This window comes from Pantherophis guttatus, chromosome 4 (assembly GCF_059756535.1).
Source record: "Pantherophis guttatus breed Tessera chromosome 4, ASM5975653v1, whole genome shotgun sequence".
NCBI lineage: Eukaryota > Metazoa > Chordata > Lepidosauria > Squamata > Colubridae > Pantherophis > Pantherophis guttatus.
In genome coordinates, this window is record NC_142066.1 from 80,194,122 (window position 1) to 80,219,898 (window position 25,777).

The 25,777-nt window shown below is 38.6% G+C and overlaps 1 protein-coding gene and 1 long non-coding RNA gene across 7 annotated transcripts in view; one reads left to right on the top strand and one right to left on the bottom strand.

Annotated features, from left to right (window-relative positions):
• Positions 1-5,720, top strand: part of ELMO1 (engulfment and cell motility 1) — a 641,324-nt gene extending 635,604 nt beyond the window's left edge. For all 6 annotated transcript variants that reach the window (XM_087892439.1, XM_087892442.1, XM_087892440.1 and 3 more), the window contains one exon: positions 4,466-5,720. In XM_087892439.1, the coding sequence (XP_087748565.1) occupies positions 4,466-4,666 (201 nt within the window). In that variant the 3' untranslated portion in view covers positions 4,667-5,720. The remainder of the gene's footprint in view (positions 1-4,465) is intronic.
• Positions 5,721-16,998: 11,278 nt separating this feature from the next.
• Positions 16,999-25,777, bottom strand: part of LOC148114195 (uncharacterized) — a 133,462-nt gene continuing 124,683 nt past the window's right edge. Inside the window, exon 2 of the long non-coding RNA XR_015733914.1 lies at positions 16,999-17,383. This is a non-coding gene — a long non-coding RNA (uncharacterized LOC148114195). The remainder of the gene's footprint in view (positions 17,384-25,777) is intronic.

Consider the following 25,777-nt stretch of genomic DNA (forward strand, 5'->3'; position numbering starts at 1 on the left):
AAACCAAATAATTTTCCCCATATATTCCTCCAAATCACAACTTAACCATTTCTGCTTTCAACACAATATACAATTAATAGTATCTCAATTATTACAATTCCCTAGTTAAATAGAGCTTTTTTTCTTTTGTGTTTTAAAATCTTGAACTCTCCTCTTTTTCCCTAAATTTCCCATTGTTTGCACCTACCTTTTTTGGTGAGGAAAAAGAAAAAGAAATCTCTCTCTGCCTCATTTTGCCACGTTGCAACAACAGCAAAGCCAACAGCCTGGTTTACTTTCTGTTTTGTTTTGCAGCATAGCTAGGGGAAAAAAAATCTGCCCTCTTTGCAAGCAAGCAGCAGAGCCATGAGCAAAACAGCTGAGAGCAAATCAGCTGTGAGTCGGGAGCCGATCTAAGCAAGGGCTAATTAGCCTATGCTGAAGCTCCGCGGGCCAATAAAATTACAAAAAACCACCGAACCCTTTGTTAAATTGCTGGCTCGCCCGCCCCTCGCCCACCACTATTTATTGGCAATAAATAGTGGTGCGGAGGGGCGGGGCAAGGGGCGGGGCGAGCCAGCAATTTAACAAAGGGTTCGGCTGAACCCCCTAGAACCGGCAGAATCCCACCACTGAGTTTGGTCCCTCTTACTTTCTACTTTATAGATTCCCCATTTTTCCCATCCTTTATTATCATTATCTTTATCGTCCCTTTATTTCTAATTTTATTCATTTACAATGTTTTACACATTTGTCATATTCTTCTCTCCATCATTTATTCACCTTTACTTTCTCTAATCTCGAGCCAATCGTACCACTTAGTCCATATTTAGTAGTATTCTGTATCTTCCTTTTCTTTTATTTCTTTCGTTAATTTATCCATCTCCACACAGTCCAGGATTTTCTTAATTATTTCTTCCTCTGTTGGTACATGTTCATTTTTCCAGGACTATGCGTAGACTATCCTTGCAGCTGTAATTATATGCAAGATCAAATATTGAATATCTTTACTGTAGGTTCTGTTTAATATCCCTAGTAAAAACGTCTCTGGTTTCAAGTCCACAATGTTGCCAATTATCTCTTCTATCCAGTTTCTAATTTTAATCCAATATTTTTTCTCCTTAGGGCATGTCCACCATAGATGGTAATATGGTCCGGGGACTTTTTTGCATTTCCAACAATTTGGAGAGTTATTAGGTCACATTTTAGCAAGTCATACTGGTGTAAAATGCCATCTGTAGAACATTTTCAATTGGTTTTCCTTGAATGCCGTTGATAAAGTCAATTTAATATTTATTTCCCATAATATTTTCCATTTCTCCAAATCTTTTAACCAGGCTAGACTCGCCACTTGGTGATAAATTTCCCATTCTGGTAACACCAATCCCCCTCTATCTTTTGTGTCTTGCAAAAGTTTTAATTTAATCCTGGACTTTTTCCCTTGCCATATAAATTTAGAAATTAATTTATTTAATTCTTGAAAGAATGCTTTCCCTAGTTTTAATGGTATCACTTGGAATAGAAATAAAATTCTTGGCAATATATTCATTTTCACTGTCGCAGTCCTCCCTAGAAATGAAATTTGTAACTTTTCCCAATTTCCTAAGTCTTTTTTTATTTGATATATCAATTTATCATAGTTGTCCTTAATAGAGGAACATTTCGCTGTAAGCCAAATTCCATATATTTTATTTTCTTAGTTGTCTTCATTTTTATTTTATCCTCTAATTCCATTTCCTGACCCTTTGTGAGATTTTTTGTAATTAATTTAGATTTATCCTTATTAATTTTGAGTCCCACTACCTCTCCAAATTCTTCTATCTTTTGTATCAATTTAGAACCCTAATGGATCTTCCAACATAAATACCATGTCGTTGACAAACGTTTGAGTCTTATATTCTTCCTTCTTATATTTTTTCTGTCAACCCCTCATTCATAACTACTCTGGCTGTTTGTTTGGGGTATATTTTTCCAACCACTCTTTCAAATCTTTCCTGCAATTCCATATAATTTAGTTGTATAGTAATAAAATTCCAATTCAAATTGTCAAAAGCCTTTTGGGCATCAAGGAAAACCAGTGCAGCTTGCTTTTCCAGATGACTGTCATAATATTCAAGAATGTTCATTACTATTCTCAAGTTATTTTTAATTTGCTGCCCTGTCAGAAAACCGTTTTGGTCTGAAAGTATATAATTATTCAACAATTTTTTTAATCTCTCCGCTATTATTGTTGCAAATGTTTTATAATCTGTGTTCAGCAAGGAAATTGGCCTATAATTTTGGATTCGTTGCATATCGGTGCTTTCTTTGGGTATAAGGATAATAATTGCCTCTGTCCAGGTTGCCGGAATTATTGCTACTTCTATTGCCTCGTTATAAATCTCCAACATTATCCATTGTAGTACATCTTGGGTGTTTTTATATAACTCAATCGGGATCCCATACGGGCCTGGTGATTTATTGTTCTTTTGTTTTTTCAAGGCTGTTGCAAATTCATTTGTTATTATTGGCCTATTCAGCATTTCTTTTTGTTCTTCAGAAATTTTATTCATTTTAGCCGCTTCTATGTATTGTTTAACTTTCCTGTCTGCTATATCTTCCTGCTTGTAAAGCTTGCAAAGAAGTTTTGTATTATTTCCTTTTTTTCTTCTCGCCTACATTGTATTATGCCATTTTCATCTTGTAATTGTTATATTATTCTCCTTCCTTTTTCTTTTATACCTTATTTCTAACAGTCCTCAGCAGATGTATTTCTTGCTGAATCAGTTCCATGTTCCCAATACTGACCATTAGTTTAACGCATACTCACATGAACGTGTAAAATCTCTTACCAAATGCTATTTTTACTTCGCTTGTTTCCGAATGTTTCTTGATTTCCTTGGTTCAAAATAGCTTCTGAGACTATCTACTTAGCAAACACATGACCAACCTATGCCAACGCAGCTGATTACAAATATTGCTTTATCCTTGCGAAATCTTTCTAGCTGCACTGTTAATATATGGCAATTCAATTTGAGGCCTACCTGATTTTAATCTTAATTCATTTCTTTCATAGATGATTATAATTTCTACTTACAAACTAGGACATAGGCCGATGTAACTGAAATCTTTATTTTTAGGTTGCCTTATTTAAATACTTTTCTTCACGGTTGCATTTAATGGCTTTTTAAATCATCTTGATTGTTGTTTATGAAATCTCCTTGAATTTTTTTTTTTTTAATTTGATTTATATGCTGCCCTTCTCTGGAGACTCAGGGCGGCTTACAATGTGTTAAGCAATATTAATTAAATTAATTAACTGAATTGCTGATGATTTCAAACAATTTTTCTAACCTTGTTTCTCTGGAGCTGTTGGCTTCAGTAATGGCTTTTCTTTTTAATTAAAAAAAAAAACAATGAAACAGATTTTTTTTTACTGTACTATTAATGATCCATAAATTCCAAAGTGCTTTATCCTTAGCTAGAGTCAATGTCCTCCCAATAGCTGTTACTGAAAAAATCCCCTTCAAACAGAGACTGTGTCAATTCAGTGGAAAAATAATTGAATTGATGAAAGATGTTATTCTGAATTTCCCTCTCTATGCAGATGCTCACCAGAAATTATTCCCATTCTTTACTAAATAACAGTATTTATTTAGTAAATACTAATTTATTTACTAAATGAATAAATTAGTATTTATTTCTGTTCTGATTTGTTTTATCTCAAGATTTATCAAATAAATTTGATTTTACTTCCATGACCATAGCCACTATTGCTCTAAGGCAGTGATGGCTCATCTTTTTGCCATCATGTGTCAGGATCGGGCAGGGGGGCTCACACGCGTGTGTGCCCACATCCATAATTTTATGCGCTCTGCCCCCACGCATGCATGTGCGACCCCCCGCTCCTGGCACACAATGGCACATTAGGCCCATTTTTTGCTCTCCCCAGCCTCCAGAGCTTTTCTAAGAGTCTGGAGAGGGCAAAAACAGCCTTCTCCCCCCACCCCCGGAGGCCCTCTGGAGGCCGAAAATGGCCCATTTGCCAACTTCCAGTCCCACCATATGTTCGTCATCATGGCTCTATAGTCTACACAGTATGCCATGATATTAACTCTAACCCTTTTAAAATATTTTAGAATAATATATTTTCCTTTCATCTTAATTAATTGTGTTAATTTTGTGTTTTATTTTGTTGTCAATAAATATTATAGACATTGTAAGCACAAATCACTTTTGCTGCTGCTTCTCTCTTCCCAATAGGTTAATTTTATACTGAAAACATCTAAAAAATAACTTTGCTGTATAATGTCATACTCAAACAAAATAGTATGTTTTATTTTCATCCTACATTACCTAGGTAACCAAATCCTAGGTTACCTAGGTTATAATTTAAAAGTTTTGATATTGTAAAAATATTTTGCCTAAAATATAATTACTGAAATGGCATGGTATTTTGGATGCATTTATAAAAGTCAACCCTCCCTCTTCTCCCCTCCCACAATAGTACTGTGTATGGACAGATGGTCTAAATGCCCTACTTGGAAAAGATATGATGAGTGAACTAACACGTAACGACTTGGATACTCTGCTCAGTATGGAGATAAAGCTGCGTCTTCTGGATCTGGAGAACATACAGATCCCTGATGCTCCGCCTCCTATTCCAAAGGAGCCAAGCAACTATGATTTTGTATATGACTGCAACTAAATCAATTGTCACTCCTTAGTATTACAGTTACAGTTACAGTTACAGTTAACAACTGGAAAGGATTTTTTAAGTAAAAAGAAAGAAAAAAACAGGAAGAGAACACATAATGCATATTGGATTTATGGTTATGATGGGACTCTAAAAGAGCTAGTTCTCCTTTTGCTTTCTGCTTGTCATTTTTCTCAATTGCTAATGAAAAACACCATTTCCATTAACATTTACCACTGGGCAAGATCAAAAGAATTTTTCAACATAAAAAGTGTTACCAAAGGAAATTTCTTATTTTTAAAATGCTGGAACACAGTTCCAAATGAAAAAGACAATGTGATCTAACAGCACAATCACCAAACTAGATCCAGCATTGCAGGTGCTTTAACAAGAGGGAAAGAAGTAGAGAACAGATAAAGCTACGGTAAATGAGAAAGTGAGACTTGTCACCCACCACTCACTTCAGATCTTTGAATCAACAGGATATCTCAATAAAAATGATTATTACCACTTGCAGCTTCTACACTGTTGTAGTTGTGATTCACCATTATCTTTATCAACACCAGCATCTTAAATCAAGTGACTGATTTTCTTTAAAATTCACAGATCATATTGCAGACATTTGTAATCTCTTAATACCCACAATTTAATATCTCATTTGAAATGTCCACACACTTAACAAAGCTACTTGCTCTTTATGTCCTGTTGTATAATTATATATCACTAACTGAAAGCAGTGGGCATTTTTTTAGTCCAGGCTGTGATTGATTATTTTGTTTGCAAAATGGCAGATGCCATAAATACCGAAAATGCTGTGGTCAGGATTATGTTGTAGAAATGTGCAGAGTATTATAAATTTGCAATGAACTTGGATTTGTATAAAACATTTGAACAATACTTGCCAAATTTATATATAATCAAAAACAAAATTATATTGTGTGTACTTACTTTATTAAAAAAAATATGTGTTTTGAATCCTATATTCTACTTGGAGCATTCTCCTTGGAGAGAATTTATGCCAACATTCCCATCAACATTGCTATGAATAAAACTGAACTTGTGCTTATGCCTGAAATTGTATTCTTTTCATCAGGTTCTCGTTTTTTGTTATCATTTCTAATGTTTCTTTGTTATTGGTAAAAAACAAGACAACTGTGAATAAGTCTGCTCTTATATTCTGAATTAAAGAAATAAAAGTTGAATTGTCTAAAAATTGAGCAGAAAAGAGGCCATGAAGTACCAAAATTTCACCATTAGGCCATCACAGAACAATCAGCTTGCAGTAGCAGAGCAATGCTGCAAATGATATTTTACAGGCCAGATACTAATTTATGCAACTATACACTCAGCTATATCCCATATAGGAAAGCAGATTATTTTCTCAGTCTCCTAATGCTAGAAAGAATTGATTGGTGGGTTGTTTATTTCTAATTCCTGATTGACTGATTTTATTAGTTCAGTTCTCAGTCTGCCCTCAGCATAAATAAAACTCAGCCATGGATTTCTGGAAAAACTGTTTTTGTTTTGTGGAGCTGAATATATACCAATTTTTCAGTTAATTACATGGAAAGACAAATAATCTGTAATTCAGTTAATTACATGGAAAGACAAATAAGGCTACCTCCATGTTTTTAACCAACAATATGCTCACGTTTTTCTCTGGAATTGTTGTTTCTTGCTAACTTGTTTTTTTACAGAATATCTCCATGACGTGATTGTAACTCATTGCATCCCAGAACATAGAAGGAGACTTCCACAATCTTTCACTTCAAGAATGCTGATTAAATTGCATAATCTTCAGAAGCGTTTCTAAAGTTAATATGAATAGAAGCTGAAGAAAGTCAAGAGAGGATCAAGAAATAAAAGGATTAAAAATAAAGAAAGAAGAATATAAGGTCCAGGGTTTTGCCGATGATCTGGTGTTTATAGTGGAGGAACCATTAGAATCAGGACCAAAACTGATTTAAAAAAATAGAAGAATTTGGTGAGGTAGCGGGATTTAAATCAACAAAAATAAATCTAAATTATTAACCAAAAATCTTACAAAGAAAGAAGAGAAAGAATTGGAATGCAGTACAAAAATACAAATAACCAAGAAAATAAAATATTTAGGGATTTGGCTTACTGCAAGATGTTCCTCAATTAAGGAGGACAATTATGATAAATTGCTACAGCAAATCAAAAAAGATTTAGAAAATTGGAAAAATTTACAGATCTCACTAATGGGGAGGATCGCCATGATTAAAATGAATATTTTGCCCAAAATACTATTTCTATTCCAAGTTATACCAGTAAAATTAGAGAAAAACTTTTTTGAAGCCTTAAATAAAATAGTTACCAAATTTATATGGCAGGGAAAAAGACCGAGAATTAGACTTAAATTTCTATGAGATACAAAAGATAAAGGAGGAGTAGCACTCCCAGAATGGGAAATATATTATTAAGCCTCTTGCATAACTTGGCTAAAAGAGTGGATTGAGTTAAAGGATAAAAGAACTTTAACAAATGATTTACAAGCGGGATGGCATGCATTCCTTTGGAACGAAAAATATAAAACACACGACTATTTTAGAAGACATATACTAAGGAATGCATTGCTACTAATTTGGTTAAAAATAAAAAAACCAGCACTACACAAAAATACCAATTTGGATCTCACTTATAGAAGTATTAAAACAACCAAATGGAATAAGATAGTAAGATATAGAGATATACTAAAAGAACAAGAAAATTTGAAAACAAAACAGGAATTGGAACATGATCTAAATAGAGCAATTGATTGGTAGACATACATGCAAATTCAGTCGAAATATAAAGAAGATACAAAATTATACAAAGTACAGAACGAGCAACATGAATGGGATAAAATTATACAAGGGACATAGGAGAAATTGATTAGTAGGATATACAAATTTTACAGTGATACAAGATGGAAGAGGAAATAGTTAAAGATACAATGATCAAATGGGCAAAAAATTTTAATCATACAATAGAATTGAAGAGATGGGAAACAATGTGGCAAATAAATACAAAATTAACCATGCCCGCGGCATACAAGGAAAACCAGTTGAAGATGTTCTATAGATGGCATCTACCTCCAGCTAGCTTTGTGAATATGTTTCCGAATAAATCTCCAGTATATTGGAAATGTAATAAGAGCTACGAAACATATTACCATCTTTGGTGGACGTGTCTGGTTGCAAAAAAAATCTGGGCTAAGATTAAGAAATGGTTAGAAAAAATAATAGAGTAGCCTATGGATGAAAAATCATTCTTATTAGGAATATTTACAGAAAAATACACCAAAGAAATAAAATATTTGATTTTACATATTATAAGAGCTGCCTGCATATCATATGCACAAAATTGGAAAAGGGAAAACACCAACAGAAGAAGAATTGATAAAAAAAAATCCTAGAATGTGCCTAGATGGACAAATTAACGAAAGAGCTCAAAGAAAAGGAAGACACAAAACATTATATAATCTGGAACAAATGATATAAGTGGCTAGAGACTAGAAATAATGGATAATAAAAATAGGGGTGAATTTGAAAATGGAAAGAACAAATATGATAATGTATAGAATGTATAAAACCATTATGACTGTTAAGAAGTATAATGTAATTAAAAGGGAAAGGGGCAAGAAGAAAACGAAATAGTATAAAGGGAATCGGGGGAGAATGTAAATATCAGAAGATGACCATCACGAAATAGCTGTAAAAAGAGTGTGTGTGTGTGTGTGTGTGTAGTCTCTCTGTGTGTATGTGTGTGTGTGTGTATGTTTTCTGAGGTTTTCGCGGGTGTTTGTATGTAGGTCTTTGGTTATTCGGGTTTTCTCCCGCGTAAAATTGGAGGTGTCTTGGCAACGTTTCGACGAAGTCTCATTCATCATCCTCAGGCTGGTGTTTTCGGCTTCGTGCTTCTAGGACAGTGATTCTCAACCTTCCTAATGCCGCGACCTTTTAATACAGTTCCTCATGTTGTGGTGACCCCCAACCAGGGGTGGGTTCTAAATTTTTTTACTACTGGTTCTGTGGGCGTGGCTTATTTTGTGGGCGTGGCTTGGGGGTCATGTGACTGGGTGGGCGTGGCTAGCTGGTCATGTGACCGGGTGGCCGTGGCTATGTGTATAGGGACTACCCAGAGGTCTGAAAAAAGTAATTTCTGACAGGTCCTCACACTTTTGACCGGTCTTCGCACTTATGACTGGTCATCATTTATGCCCATTGTAGCATTCTTAACAATCGTGTCACTCATTTCACAACTGCTTCTCTCCACCATGGTGACAAGATAGGGCAAAAACGTAAAATGTGAGGACAGTCATAAGTTCGAGGACTGGTCAAAAGTGCGAGGACCAGTCAAAAATAACTTTTTCAGCCCTCTAAGTAGTCCATATGCACAAAAGGACTACCCAGAGGGCTGAAAAAAGTGATTTCTGACAGGTCCTCGCACTTTTGACCAGTCTTCGCACTTATGACTGGTCATCATTTATGCCCATTGTAGCATTCTTAACAACCGCGTCACTCATTTCACAACTGCTTCTCTTCACCATGGTGACAAGATAGGGCAAAAACGTAAAATGTGAGGACAGTCGTAAGTTCGAAGACTGGTCAAAAGTGTGAGGACCAGTCAGAAATAATTTTTTCAGCCCTCTGAGTAGTCCATATGCATAAAAGGATACAGCAATAGAGAGGGATGAAGGAAGGGAAGGGAAATTAGAGTAGGAGGGAGGGTAAGAGAGGGAGGAAGAGTGGAGGAGAAGGAGAAAGGAAGAGGAAGTAGGGAGGAGAAGAAGAAGGGGAGGAAGAGAAAGTAAGAAGGAAAGAAAAGAGAGAGGTGGTAGGTTTGAGGAGAAAGATTGCTGTACAATAAAAAAGATGAAAGGGAAGAAAGCCAACCCCAAACAAATATAAAGATATTAAGATAAAGAATGAATTGTTAAACTTTAAAGAATAAAAGAGAACAAATATGAATAAATAACAATAATTAGAAACACACATACAAACATACAATGTATTTTTTTTGAACAGAGTATTTGGCCGGTTCACAAATTTAAACAGTGTTTAGTCATTTCAATTAAATTTACAATTTCTATATTTCCTTTTGCCATATTTATTCCTCATCTATTTTTGTAAAAAACCAATATTACCCTTCATCCTCATCTCTAATCTTAATCAAATTCAATTTTTCCCTTCTATTCTATATTATACCCCTTCCCATTGTCATCTATTTTTATATCCATCCTCATATTGGTTAATTATGTAATATTACAGTTGTTTAATATAAATTCAACATTTTAATATAAATCAATTAGTTATATAACTACCTTTTTTGTATATTAATTAATATGAACATGAATATTCCAATTATTTCCATGCAATCCAATTTCTTACAAATCAATTAATTATATTTACCAATAATAATAAACCAAATAATTTTCCCCATATATTCCTCCAAATCACAACTTAACCATTTCTGCTTTCAACACAATATACAATTAATAGTATCTCAATTATTACAATTCCCTAGTTAAATAGAGCTTTTTTTCTTTTGTGTTTTAAAATCTTGAACTCTCCTCTTTTTCCCTAAATTTCCCATTGTTTGCACCTACCTTTTTTGGTGAGGAAAAAGAAAAGAAATCTGCCTGCCTAATTTTCAAATGTTGCAGCAACAGCAAAGCAGTTTCAGTTTCGTTTTTCAGCATAGCTAGGGGAAAAAAATCTGCTCCAGCAAGCAGCAAGCCCTGAGCAAAACAGCTGAGAGCAAATCAGCTGAGGGTCAGGAGCCGATCTAATCAAGGGCTAATTTGCCTATGCTGAAGCTCTGCGGGCCAATAAAATTACAAAAAAGCACCGAACCATTTGTTAAATTGCTGGCTCGCCCGCCCCTCGCCCACCACTATTTATTGGCAATAAATAGTTGTGCAGAGGGGCTGGGCGAGCCAGCAATTTAACAAAGCCCCGCGGCAAGAATTTAAACAGTTTTTTTTTCCTCTAGCCATCTGCTGGGACTCAGGAGGCAGCAATAGATTGGGAGTGGGCGGGGTAAGCGAACGGCCGGTGATCCAACAGAGCAGAGAGTGAGGGTGAGTGAAGGTGTGGGGGGGGAGAGAGGGCTTTGGCGACCCTTGTGAAATGGCCATTCGACCCCCAAAGGGGTCGCGACCCCTAGGTTGAGAACCGCTATTCTAGGAGCAATGAAGCATGAAGCCAAAAACACCAGCCTGAAGATGACGAATGAGACTTCATCGAAATGTCGCTAAAACACTTCCAATTTTACACGGGAGAAAACCCGAATAACCAAAGACCTACATAGATATAGATAGATAGATAGATAGATAGATAGATAGATAGATAGATAGATAGATAGATAGATAATGTTTTGGGTTTGGTGTTTGTCATATTGTCTTATAATAAAAATAAAAAATATATTTTTAAAAAATTGCATAATCTATTAGCCAGCATCCAGCCAATTGACTTCTGAGGGAGGCATCAGTATGGAGAATATTTGTAAACAACATAGTCATGGGCCAGGACAATTAAGAGGATGTTCTAAGATACTAATCTTCAGAGATACTTTTGCAGAACTATAGGTTTTTATGAATTTATTCAACCCTGGAGATTTTGTCGGAGGTGGGGTGTTACTATAGATAGATAACTGGACTGAATTAGTACTCCAGTGTTGTCTGATACATAGTATCTGCATCATATTATATTATATTTATTTGCAGAATAGTTGATTAATTTTATCAAATTGCTTCTTAATATGTGGCATATACAGGTGAAACTTGAAAAATTAGAATATCGTGCAAAAGTTCATTTATTTCACTGCTGAGGTGTTATGGAAGACCAGGGTCCTTCAATAGCGGCCTTCAGCTCTTCTGAATTGTTCGGTTTCATGTCTCTCATCTTTCTTTTGGCAGTGCCCCATAGATTCTCTATGGGGTTCAGGTCAGGCGAGTTTGCTGGCCAATCAAGCACAGTAATCCCATGGTCATTGAACCAGGTTTTGGTACTTTCGGCAGTGTGGGCAGGTTCCAAGTTCTGCTGGAAAATGAAGTCAGCATCCCCATAAAGCTCGTCTGCGGAAGGAAGCATAAAGTGCTCCAAAATCTCCTGGTAGACGGCTGCGTTGACCGTGGACTTAATGAAGCACAGTGGACCAACACCAGCAGATGACATGTCTCCCCAAATCAACACAGACTGTGGAAACTTCACACTGGACTTCAAGCATCTTGCAGTGTGTTCCTCTCCATTCTTCCTCCAGACTCTGGGTCCTTGGTTTCCAAATGAGATGCAAAAGTTGCTCTCATCAGAAAAGAGGACTTTGGACCACGGAGCAACAGACCAGTTCTTTTTTTCTTTAGCCGAGGTAAGACGCTTCTGACATTGATTGTTGTTCAGGAGCGGTTTGACTAAGAATACGACATTTGAAGCCCATGTCCAGGATCCGTCTGTGTATGGTGGCTCTTGATGCACTGACTCCAGCCTCTGTCCACTCCTTGTGAAAGTCCCCAACACTTTTGAATGGCCTTTTCCTGACAATCCTCTCCAGGCTGCGGTCATCCCTGCTGCTTGTGCACCTTTTTCTTCCACACTTTTCCCTTCCACATAACTTTCTCTTAATGTGCTTTGATACAGCACTTTGGGAACACCCACCTTCTTTTGCAATTACCTTTTTAGGCTTTCCCTCCTTATGGAGGGTGTCAATGATGGTTTTCTGCACAACTGTCAGGTCAGCAGTCTTTCCCATGATTGTGATTCCTACTGAACCAGACTGAGAGACCATTTAAAGGCTCAGGAACCCTTTGCAAGTGTTATGGCTTAATTAGGTGATTAGAGTGGGACACTTTGAGCTTAGAATATTGAACCTTTTCACAATATTCTAATTTTCTGAGATTGTGAATTTGGGGTTTTCATGAGCTGTAAGCCATAATCATCAAAAGTATGACAAATCAAGGCTTGAACTATCACGCTTTGCATGTAATGAGTCTATCTCATATATTAGTTTCACTTTTTAAGTTGCATTACTGAAATAAATGAACTTTTGCACGATAGTCTAATTTTTTGAGTTTCACCTGTACTTAGTTGCTTCTAGCAGAGATTTTTGTGTCCTGAGATACCAATGAAACCCCAAAATGCTAGATTAGATCATGTAATTTTCTGACAAGAAAAACAGTTAATGGATTGTAAATGTGACAAAACAATTCCATGTGGTATAATAATTTTGAAGAATTTATCAAGAAAAGAATATTATCTTTGATGACATTTATTATTTGTTTTGAATTACATCTGTCTAATGTACTTAAATTGCCATTATATGAATTTGAGAGCTGATTAAGCACTACAACTAAATCCTGGTGGGTGGGAGGAAGAAAGGGAAGAAGAGAATAATAGCATTTGGAATAAAGAGAATTACATCACTTATCTCCGATTCTTCCAAGATTCTGAAGTATAAAATATTGTTCCCAAAATATTCAGAGGAGGAAATTTGCTCTGTGCTCATCCCACCTGCCATCATCAATGCTGTTTTGTCATACATTATTTTGGACTTCTGGTAGTTAAGATTTACTTTCTGAAGATCACAAAAATGTGCAATAGCAGTCAATGCTCTTTTGAGTCCAATCTGACAATAAGAAATGACCATAGCATTTCCAGCTTTATCGAATGTAGGGGGATCAGACATCCATAAATTTGGGGAACATGGATAATGCGGGAATCTAAGACTTTCACCATATTGTTGATATAAAAGTTGAGTAGTGCAGATACTAACATACATCTGTCTGATAACTTTGGAAGTATTTTCCTTCTGAATGCTTCTTAAAGTTTTGAAACAAAGTGTCAGATCCCATATATTTCTATTGGGACACTGGCATTCTGGTGAAAGGGGGGACGATTGGAGGGATCTCTATATGAAGTTTTGGTTTCTATTTCCTGCTTGGAGAGATCTCTAAATGAAGTTTCTGTTTCCTGCATTGCTGTACTGTGGGAGGGGTTTTGTTTGCACAGCTTTAAATTGCTTTTTTTAAGTGGGAAAATTTAGTTTCTGCTTAGACCTCTTGCTATCAAAAGCCTTTCAATAAAAGCTCCTTCTGGAACAACTTCAGTTTCAAGAGTCCTGCTTTCTTGGGAAGATTAGAGAAGCAAGACCTTACATAAGACAGGAACTGCAAACTGGTCAACCAGGAGAGGTAACAATCCTACCGTAGGGACTGTGCACACCATGTCTGCCCAGGGCAGTGACCACGAAGAGGCTGCTGGGGGAGAACCCCCCCCCCACAAGACCCAAGCAGAGGAGGCCCTCAATGCCTGGATTGAGCTGAATATTGCCTCAAGCACCACTGCCAAGCCGAGTTGATCCATCGGCATTGGGAAGAAGGAAGGCTGGGGCGGCAGGACCAAGGATATTACCTTCACCAGTGGGAGCTGCCGACCCGGCTGGAAGCAGGAGATGGAATACCTCTACAACAATGGCGAACTGGAAGAAGCTCCAGACCGGTCCAACCAACTCCTGAGGGAAGCCATGAACCTCATGAGAGAGGCCACCCATGGCATGAGGATCCAGGGCACCCCGGCTTGCACTATGGGCAAGATAGGAGTGCAAAAGGAGGCTACTGATGAACAAAGGGGATCCCCAACCCCAGGGGCATCTACTGAAATCGCAGGGGCTACTCGTGAACCCATTGCCACCATGGAAGATCTGCCCAGGAGACATCTCTATGCAAAGCAAGGCCTGTGACTCAATGGGAAAAAGCTTCCACTCTTAGAATGGAAGGCGCCCCCTCTTGGCATCAAATTTGATAGGAATCCCCAGCAACTGGGATTTTTCCTTGCACACTTATTGACCTACATGCAGGGGTATGGGAGGGACCTCCCTGTAGAAGATGCCAAAGTCAGGGTTGTCTCATGGCTCTAGAAAGATCAGCTGCATGTTGGATGGTGAGCCTCCATAATGCAGATGCACCAGAGCTTCACAACTTCAACCGCTTCACAACAGCCCTGAGATGGAGATTTGAGGGCCCCCTAGCCAATTGCAAGGCTAGAGACCACATAAGGCACGTCAGATGGGTCACTGAGTACATTGAAGAATTTTGTGACCTGACTTGCCATGTAGATTGGCCATAGGAAATACTCGTGAGTTCGTTCAAAGATGGTTTAAACAATGACCTGTACAATGCCTGCTTTGCCTATGGAGCCCCAGTCCTTCTGGTGTGTCTTGACTGAGGAAGCTGAAATTGACCAAACTCGAAACCAGTACCGCGCAAGCTGCTCCTGGAAGAGATTCCAACCAGAAGGGAGAAGGGAGGGAACCAAACCTCGCTCTGCCCCGCCGTGTTCAGCCACCTGCTTCAATTGCTTGAAGGAAGGCCACCCCGCAGCCGAGTGCCATGTGAGGATGCCCACTCGGAAGGGAGAGAAGCAGGTCATAGGGAAACCCTCAAAGCCACTACCGCATTCCAGAGACACCGCCCTAAAGACCCATGAAGTCATTGAGTTCCTGCCAGAATTAATTACGGTGCGAGGAACTTGACCCCTCCGGTGATAGAACCAGATCAATCAGAGAGCGACTACAAAGATCCTTTGGTAAGTGGGTTTGTCGAACCCCTTACAACCCCTCTAGAACTGTTAATTCCATTAATGGAGAAAAGTGTGACTTAAAGCATTGCTTGATTCGGAGTGCATGAGAAGCCTAATAAGCCCAACTCTGGTCAGGGAACTGGGCATTCAAGTAAGACCATTAAAAACCCAGTCTCATTCTGCCAACTTGATGGATCCATTGCAGGTGGCGCCCAGGCCATGTTTGCCACTGAACCACTCAAACTAACAATGACAAATCACTCAGAAACCATTGCTTTCATTGTGACACCAGGGATGGACTGACCTGGTTAAAGAAGTGGAACCCAAGGGTGGACTGGATGGAGGGGACCCTCCAATTTCCTAATAATGAACTAATCCAGAGTGAGAAACCCCACCAGACTGGCATACTGCAGACTGAGGAGGTAGCTTTGACTGTGGTGAATGGACCGCTACTGGGCATCCTCAGGAAATACCGAGATTTAATGGATGTTTTCAGCGAAGCAGCCTCAGATGAACTCCCCCCCCCCATAGGTCTACAGACTACCATCAAGATTTTACCAGGGGCCAAACTATCTAAGCCAAAACTTTACGCTATGACTCCCCAGTGTCACAAGTGTTTTCAGGATTCCTGTGGCTACTTGATCAGTCACAAACAGTATGGATCCAATCAAGCCATCTCCTGTTTGCAATTAACTGCAAGCCTTCCCGTCCTAGTTAATTGCAGGTTAACTCCTCATATAAGCACGGACCTTTCTGCTTGCTATTTGGGCCTAGATGCTGTTTAGGCCTAGATGCAGAGCCAGTGCTGAAGCACCTGGACGCAGAGCCCAGAGCAGAGCTGCAGAAGGGAGGAGAACTCAGATAAGGAGTCCTGACGGCTGCAGCAGAGATAGCAGCAGAAAAGGAGTTGAAGAGCTGTGTAAAGATACTCCCATGGAGCTAGCTGCAACTGTGAATTGAGATAGCTGGGAGCCTTTTGAAGTCTCCCATTTCGGCTTGCCTTTTGCTGAGTTGAAGCACGCAAGCCAACATCTGAACTGTTGCTGCTGGACAGTTTCCCTCCCAGGAGCTTCAAGCCACGTTTGCTGATTGAATTGTTTTTCACAGGTGACTTTTAGCTGTGAAGCCTACGCTGCTGCCCTTCTACCTCGATGATGTATCGACACTGAAGCTGTTTAATGTCATGTTAGTTTTTTCTTATGGACTGTTTCGGTATTGTGGAGAGGAATTTAGGGAGATGGCCTGGCTTCATTTAACCAAGATAAGACTTTGTTATTAATGTGCCTTTTTAAAGATATAGTGTTTTTTAAACATTTTGAAGTAAAGTATATTTTTATACAGGATTCCTCTGCTAGTTTTATTTCAGTCCTAGTGTGTTTGCTCATGAGCTGGTTCACGGTTTGGGGACAACCCTCTACCCCATCCTGACACCCAGGAACTGAATGAACTGCAGCAGTTTATAGACAAAAACCTCAACTGTGGGTTCATCAAACCAGCAAGACCCAAGGTGGCTGCCCCAGTTCTGTTCCAGGAGAAGGACAGCTCGCTACAGTTATTTATTTATTTATTTAGTTAGTTAGTTTATAGACCACCCTACTCCCAAAGGATTCAGAGCGGTGAACAGCCAAAGGATAAAATACACATAGTACAAACGTTAAAAAACCATTTAAAAATACATTAAATACTTTGGCCCAGAACAAATTTAAAACACCCCATCTCAGCTTCGTCTGTCATCCAGACCGTGTCTGCAAAAATCACCAGAAGCAATGCCAATCAATAATTTTTTATTCGGAGTTAGCAGCAACACAACAAAAAGAACAGGACGAACCGGAACACAGGGTTAAAGTTAGCGCTGCATGCAACCGCCGCGCAGCGCTATTTATACTCTTCCTGGCTCCCAAACCACCATCCGGCAATGCAATTTCAAAATTTCCCCCCTCCCACATCAGCTGTTGAGCGCCGTGACGCTCCGACGCCACAGCCGCGATGTCACAGGACAGCACCAGTAGTTCTCGGCCGGCCGCATTGCCTCGGTTGTTCAGCTGCTGCGCGGAGCCGATCCTGCCGTCACGGGTGGTTAGTTGGCGCTCCGTCCGGCCCCAGACTCCCCAGCGTCCCCGGAGATGGCGAGTCCCGGCCAGGGCTCGACACCCTAATTTATAAAACAAATTTAAAAGCAATTAAAAGGGAGGTTAGACCAGACCAGCTTGCTGGAATAAGAATGTTTTGAGGGCACGGTGGAAAGTGCGCAAATCTGGGATCCTCCGTATCTCTGGGGGGAGCCCATTCCAGATGGCAGGTGCCCCCACAGAGAAGGCTCTCCCCCTGGGGGCCGCCAGTCGACATTGTTTGACCGACAGCACCCTGAGAAGACCCTTATGTGTGGATAGTTATGTGTAGATTATAGAAATTTAAACGCTATTTGCAAAGAAAATCTCTATTCCCTACCCCTAATGAAGGACATGCTGGCCCAGCTGGAGAAGGCGACAATTTTTTACAAACTAGACTTAAGGGAGGCTTATTACCGGATCTGGATCTGGGAGTGGATGAATGGAAAACAGCATTTAATTGTCCGTTGGGATGTTTTCAGTTCAAGGTTTTGCCATTCGGGCTTCAAGGGGCTCCTGCCGTTTTCATGCAGCTGATTAATGAGGTGCTGTATGAGCACCTGTATAAGGGAGTTTTATCTTGATATATTGATTGATACTGAATCTAAGACCCAATATGTTAAATTGATGCGGGAGGTTTTGAAGAAACTAAGGGCAGCTAAGTTGTTTGTCAAACTCTCCAAATGTGAATTTCACCTAGATAAAATAGATTACCTAGATTACAAAATGTTAACGATATTGTTGTTGTGTTACCAACCAGCAGAGTGTAGAGCACAGAGAAACGTTGCTGAGAGCAATGAATAAGAGATGTGCAAACTGGTTTTTCAAAAGTTTACTTTATAGTGAAAAAACAATCTCGTAGTCTTTAAATCAATCCAAGTCTTTCCCAGTTAAATCACTCCAGTGATACAAAAATCTTCTTACCATACAAACAGTAGTTGGTTAGAATAACGTTCACTCTGGTAACAAACCATGATGCTAGCAGATCCATCCAACGATGATAGCACAATGATAGCAACTCCTCACACAATGGTAGCTGATCATCAACTGAATACGTTACGGTACCTGTCTTAAATACGTTTACAACCAGTGATTATCTAATTACAGCATGACTCAGCATTACAATGAATCAGCAGTAACTTTAAAGTCACACAATACATATTCATATTAAAGTCACAGAACACATATATTGCCTGGACAATTTGTTAGGCTCAAACCATATCCTAACATATCCTTCTTAATTCATAGCTTTCACAACACGTTTTATGTTTGATAGCACCTTGCGCTTTGGTAAAATTATCAGCAATATTGTCTTCTGACATACAATATCTATGGCTTCCTTGCCAGTTTTAGTTATTATGGCTATATCATCTGTAAACAATAACAAAAATGATACTAACCCATTATTATTCTCTCTTTTAAAGAGACACTTATCCGCTACACCTTCATGAAAACCGATCTTATTTAGCTCTTTAACTATACATTGGTTCCACTCAAACCCTGATTGTCTCAAACCATAAAGGCTTTTATTTAACTTCCAACAATCAGTGTGGTTTTGTGTTTCAACTCCTAAAGGCTTCCTCATATAGATGGTGTGTCTCAATGGAGCATGCAAGTATGCTGTCTCTACATCTATATGGTTAATACTATATTTATACTTAGCCGCCCACACTAGCATTGTTCTTAGAGTACTAGAACGTAAACTAGGGGCAAAAACCTCATCAAAATCTTTTTCGGTCTGAAAAAAACCTTGAGCTACAAGGCAAGCTTTATGGGCTACTGTCCCATCTATGCTTTTCTTAATTTTGTAAACCCATCTACAACCTATTAATTTTTCACCAGGTGGCAATTTCACAGTTTCGTAAACACCTAACTTAGTTAAAGAATTAATTTCCTTACTCATTGCCTCCTTCCAAGCATTCTGCTCCTTCGTGCTCTAGAAATTTAGCACTTGCACTACAGTAAACACTAGTAGTTCCCTGTGCCCAAAATCTAAAAGATCTATGATTTGATTCATAGCCAACGAAAAACATTTTTCTGGCTCTCTGTTGATCCTTTCTCCTTAAACTAGATGGAATATGTACCCAAGCTGGGGCTCCAAATGTGTGTAAGTAACTAAGATTTGGTTTCCTCCCATGCCATAAGATGAATGGTATTTCACCCGTAGAGGAATGAACCACATTGTTTAACACATGGTTAGAACACATAACAGCCTCACACCATAAATTTTCAGGCAAACCAGAATCTGCCAACATAGTTCTAGTCATGCCTTGTAATGTGTGACCTCTTCTCTCGATATACGAATTGTGTTGTGGTCTGTACGGAGCAGACCATTTATGCTGGATCCCTGCATCCTGCAAAAACTTTTCCAACCTTTGGTTGGTAAATTCTGTACCATTATCAGTCACTAAGCATTTACCCTTAAATTTCTGTTTCCTTTCCACAAAACGCAGCCAGTTGTTAATATGCTGGAATGTTTCACTTTTTGTTTTCATAAGATAACAGAATCCGTATCTTGAATACTGATCTACTATGCTTAGAATATAGCAGGCACCTCCTATGCTGGGTTTTTTGGGTCCAATTAGGTCTACAAACACTACCTCTAATGGCTTATTGGTTTTAAAACGATTAACACGGTTTGCTGGTGTTACCCTACTTTTTTGCTGACTACAGGCATTGCAATTCAGATATTTACTACATGCTTGTAGTTTTATCCCTTCTGATAACTGAACTGTTTTCTTTAACATCCTGAAATTTCAATGCCCAAGTCTCTGGTGTAAGAGATGAATACATTCATCATGTGGTTTAACATTCTTATAAACAGACTTAGATTTAGCCACCAATACTGGGTTATCCCTTAAAATAAATAAATCATTTTCTAAACTTGCAGTAACAACCTTGCCATCTTTCTCAATAAAACACTTATCATTTTTAAATGTTACTGTAAACCCAAATTGCAATAATGATTTAACAGATAATAAATTGAATTTTAACCCAGGAATATATAACATAGGCAATGGTTCATTACTAAATGACCAACGAGCAACACCCTCTCCAGCTACCTTAACCTTCCAGCCATTTGCTAGTTTAACATGTTGGTTACTCTTCTCCATTTTAACAAAAAAATTTCTATTTCTAGAAATAGATTGAGAAGCACCACGGTCAACAACCCAACAATCCTGGTTAACATCAGTAGTTGAACTGGATATAGCTAAATTGCAACCCTTCTTGGGTCTAGTATTGTCCCTAACAGACATTTTCTTATTCTTACAATACTTAGCTATATGCCCTTTAGCCCCACAAGCAAAACAACGTTTTACAAAATAGACAGTTGAATACATTTTTTCTTCTTTTGGTTGTTGCACTCTCAACTGATCCCTTTCTTGTCTTCTTTTGGATTCTTCCAATAACCTACCGGTTATGCCAGCCAATGTCAGTTCATCTCTGGACAAAACCTCTAACGAAGAAACATAGTCATCATAACTATCGTCCAAAGAAGAAATAATTATATAAACTTGTTGTAGTTCTGAGAAAACAAGTTCCTTTTCATGCAGCTCCTGGAAAATTCTGGTCATGGATTCCAAATGAGCCATCATATCTCCACCTTTAAGAAGATGTTGTTTAAATAGTCTCCGTGTGAGATAAATATGAGCACCCACAGAGTCACGAACATATAGTCTCTTCAACTTGGTCCAACACCTAGCAGCAGACTCTTTGCCACGAATATGGACAAGCTGCTGGTCACCCAGTGTTAGTTCAATAATGCAAAGAGCTCGTTCATTGTCTCTGTTAAACTTGGCTAATTTCTTCGCATCTTCCTCATCAGCAAGGTCCCATGCTGTTACATCCGGTGGATTATTAACTATGTCCCACAGTCCTTCTCTACGCAAAAGTAGATTACATTTTGTAGACCAGGATACATAGCTTGTTCCATCCAGCCGAGTTATCATGAAAAAATTTGCTGCTTCTGCCAGTGCCATCTTCACTTGGATTGTATATCACAAACACAGTTTGTACTGTTCATATTAACTCTCAGTTTAGTTCTTAACAATCCTAGTTAGTTCTGGTTGGCTCTGGGCCCATAACCAATGTTAAGGATATTGTTGTTGTGTTACCAACCAGCAGAGTGTAGAGCACAGAGAAACGTTGTTGAGAGCAATGAATAAGAGATGTGCAAACTGGTTTTTCAAAAGTTTACTTTATAGTGAAAAAACAATCTCGTAGTCTTTAAATCAATCCAAGTCTTTGCCAGTTAAATCAGTCCAGTGATACAAAAATCTTCTCACCACACAAACAGTAGTTGGTTAGAATAACAAGTTCACTCTGGTAACAAACCATGATGGTAGCAGATCCATCCAACGATGATAGCACAATGATAGCAACTCCTCACACAATGGTACCTTATCATCAACTGAATACGTTACAGTATCTTTCTTAAATACATTTACAACCAGTGATTATCTAATTACAGCATGACTCAGCATTACAATGAATCAGCAGTAAAACTTTAAAGTCACATAGTACATATTCATATTAAAGTCACAGGACACATATATTGCCTGGACAACTGGTTAGGCTCAAACCATATCCTAACATGAATCTCTCACCAGAGGATGGAAATGGACCCCTCAAAAGTCAGAGCAGTCCTCGAGTGGGAAACCTCCCACACTCACATGCAATTGCAAAGCCTCCTGGGATTTACTAACTTTTATCGGCAGTTTATCCCCTCTTTTGCCCAAATAGCATTGCTGATTACAAATCTGTTAAAAACCAAGGGGGTAGATAAACTGAAATCTAGCCAACCACTGAAGTTGACTATGGACTGCCAAGTGGCATTTGAGAAACTGAAAAGATTCTTTTTGGTCAAACCTGTGTTAAAACACGCAGACCCAGAGAAACCATTTGTAATCCAGGACAATGCCAGTGATGTGGCAATCGGTGCAGTTTGAGTCCAAGCGAATGAAGAAGGCAAATTACAACCATGTGCATACACCTCTAGGAAAGTAACTGAAACTGAACCGAGATGGGCAATATGGGAAAAAGAGGCTTTTGCAGTCAGGTGGGCACTCCTAACTTGGAAATATTTCTTAGATGGAAACAAAATACCTTTCCAAGTATGGATCTACCACAAGAACTTGGAAACACTCAAAACCCCATGGAAAATGTCCCCAAAACAGGTCCGATGAGCACAGTACTTCCAACATTTTAATTTCACTTTGAAATATTTACCGTGAGGGAAAAACTTTTTCTTTACCTTTCCACCAAGTTTCTAAAATCTTTGCAGCAATCTAAAAAGCTGGGCCCTAAATACATTGGCCCTTTCCCCATCGTTTGTATTATTAATCCGGTCACGGTGGAATTGCAACTCCCTAAGTCATTACAGCCAGTCCACCCCATTTTCCATTGTAGCTTGTTGAAGCCTGAAATCACCTCTTACCTTCATCTCGCCATTACCCCTGTTCCACCCCCTATTATGGTAGAGGGCGAACATTTTGAAATTCAAGAAATTCTAGACTCTAGGAAATTCCACAGAGCCACTCAGTACCTGGTGACTTGGAAATGAATGAATGGATTCACAAAAAACATGTGCATGCCCCTAAATTAATAGGTATATTTCATCAATTATACCCTGACAACTCACTGATTTTATGTCTCCCTTTCCCTCTTTTTGTTTTCTTTCCAGTGGATTTCCCATTTTTCTAGGTGAGTAGCATGTCAGGTCCCATATATTTCTATTGGGACACTGGCATTCTGGTGGGAGGGGGAAGGATTGGAGTGATCTCTATCTGAAGTTTCTGTTTCTATTTCCTGCTTGGAGCGATCTCTATATGACCTTATACAAAGTATTAGTCTGTGCTGTAGTTTCTGAATTAGACATGACATCCATAACAGGTTTAAGATATCAAAACTAATGCTGACTTAAAATAAAGAAAAGCCACACATTTATATTTATATAAATATAAGATTTATATTTATGCAAGTATTTCTCTACAAAGAATTCTCAATTTTTAACTGCTCATTTAATAACTTCCAGCGTTGAAAGTTGCACCACACCCTGGTCATATAATTGCAATCTCAATGCTTGGCAATCTGTTCATAGTTACAATTGGTTGCCAAGTGCTCAGTGATCATGTGATCACCATTTGCGATCTTCACTGCTGGCTCTCCAGAAAGTAAATAGGAAACCTGGCACTGAGGGCTGCCATTTGCCACAGAGCTGAGATTCCCTCTCAGCTGACAATTTGAGAATGAAAGGGCTGTCTGCCAAGAGAGAATCTCATCTGGAAGTGAGGCTTAGCTCCATGTGGAGCTGAGATTCCCACCATCCCTCAAAATAGGCAGCCCTTTGAGAGCAAACTGCCTGCCTGCCTAGAGGATGGGAACTTCTCCAACAGACTGCAGAATGGAGCCTGAAAATACAACTCTGTTCCTGCAGCCCTTTGGAGGAGTTCCCCTCCACATACAAGACAGGAGGAGAAGTTCTTTGAAGGGTTTCAGGTCAGGCATCAAAGATCTGAGCTCCATTTCTACAACTGGCTGGAGCAGTTCTCTTCTACAATCAGAAGAGAGATTTTCAACAGGGTGGGAAAATAAAACTCAGATCCCAAAGATCCTAGTTCCATCCCTGCAATTCACTGAAGCAGTTTCCTTCTGTGCACAGAAGGAAGAAAATTCCTCCAGTGTAGTGGTGGGTTGGTACTGGTTTGAACCAGATTGGGCGAACCAGTAGCAGCGGTAGTGGGAGGCTCCACAAGAGCAGAAGTGCCCTGCACACATGCACGCACATGAGCAAACTGGTAGCAATGGGATTTGGAACCTGCCCCTGCTCTAGTGAAAAGAGAAACAAAGTTCAGATCCTAATGATGCCCTTTCAGTTCTAGCAGATCACCAAACTAGTTCCCTTCTAAACAAGGAGAGGAGCTGAACTCGACAAGCAGCTCTTTCACTCCATTCACTTACTGATCCAAGACATCACCAACAATTGCAACTGGGAGGGCTGGAATTGCAGTCTTGTGGATATCTTGTTTAATGACTGCTTTGCTCAATGACTGAGATTCTAGTTCCAATTGTGGTTGAGGACTACCAGTATTAGATGATGCAAATATAGACAAATATTTCATCTATCAGCAGCCTTCTTGGAAGTTCCCCCTATAATTTCTGATTCAAATGCCTAATACAGAATTTGCCTATTATTCTTAATAAGTTAAAAGGCCTATAGAGGTCAGGACATTTTTGCACCTTTCTGGTAAATGCCTTTTTTTTAGTCCTCAGGAATATTTCCTATTTGGTCAATTTAGATGAACAGAGAATAAAGAAATCATACCCACCAATCTAAATGTCTCTTTTTAAAAAAAATTTTTTATCTTTATTAATTATTTACAAATAAAAAAAAACATATACTGTAATTATCAAACAGATATGAGTTATATATGTATGTATGTATGTATGTATGTATGTATGTATGTATGTATGTATATATATATACACAACACAACACAACACATAAAGACAACCACAAAGAAAGACTAACCGGGGGTCATAACGATCCCCCAGATACCTATTCATAGTTACATCTCGGTAAATCTTTTTGTTCAGATACCATTGACTATTTTGAATACCAAACGCTATCTGATTATAACTAAGTATATATTTAATATTACATTGTTTACTCTATGTTTGTCCTCTTCTTTAGCCATATATACCAGTGTTCCCAGTTACTGTAGTATATGGATTCTTTTTTCTCTCTTAGGATATACGTTAATTTGTCCAATTTGGCACAGTTCAATATCTTATTTATTATAAGTTGATCTGATGATGTATTTGCATTTTTCCATTGCTGGGCCAGTGCCATTCTCACTGCTGTTGTAATATGGATGAATAGATGCCAATCTTGTTTGCCCACATCTTTTAGCTTGATTCCGAGTAAGTAAGAATCTGGAGTTAGAGGGAAACTTGCACCTGTTATCTCGTTCAACCATTTCTGAATCTTTTCCCAAAACTTCCTAATCTGAGGGCAGGTCCACCACTAGTGAAAAAAAGTACCCCTGGCCGAATTGCACTTCCAATATTTGTCTGAAGATCCAGGGAACATTTTAGCTATCCTAGCTGGTGGGAGGTACCACCTATAAATCATTTTGTAAAAATTCTCCTTAAATGCCGCTGATAGTATCAATTTCATTGATCTATTCCATATTCCCTGCCATTCTTCAAGTTGCATCGGTCTTCCTAAATTTCTCCCCCAGGCAATCATGTATCTTTTACTATCTCCTCAGCTGTATACCATGATAGCAAAAGATTATAGGTCTTATAATCTTGGATTTTTCTATTTCAAACAGCTCCTGTAAATTTGGAAAAAAAATTCTTTAGGAAATTGGATTAGGCAATAAGTAAATTTATTTGGCAAGGGAAAAAATCACGAATTAAAAGAAAAATGCTAC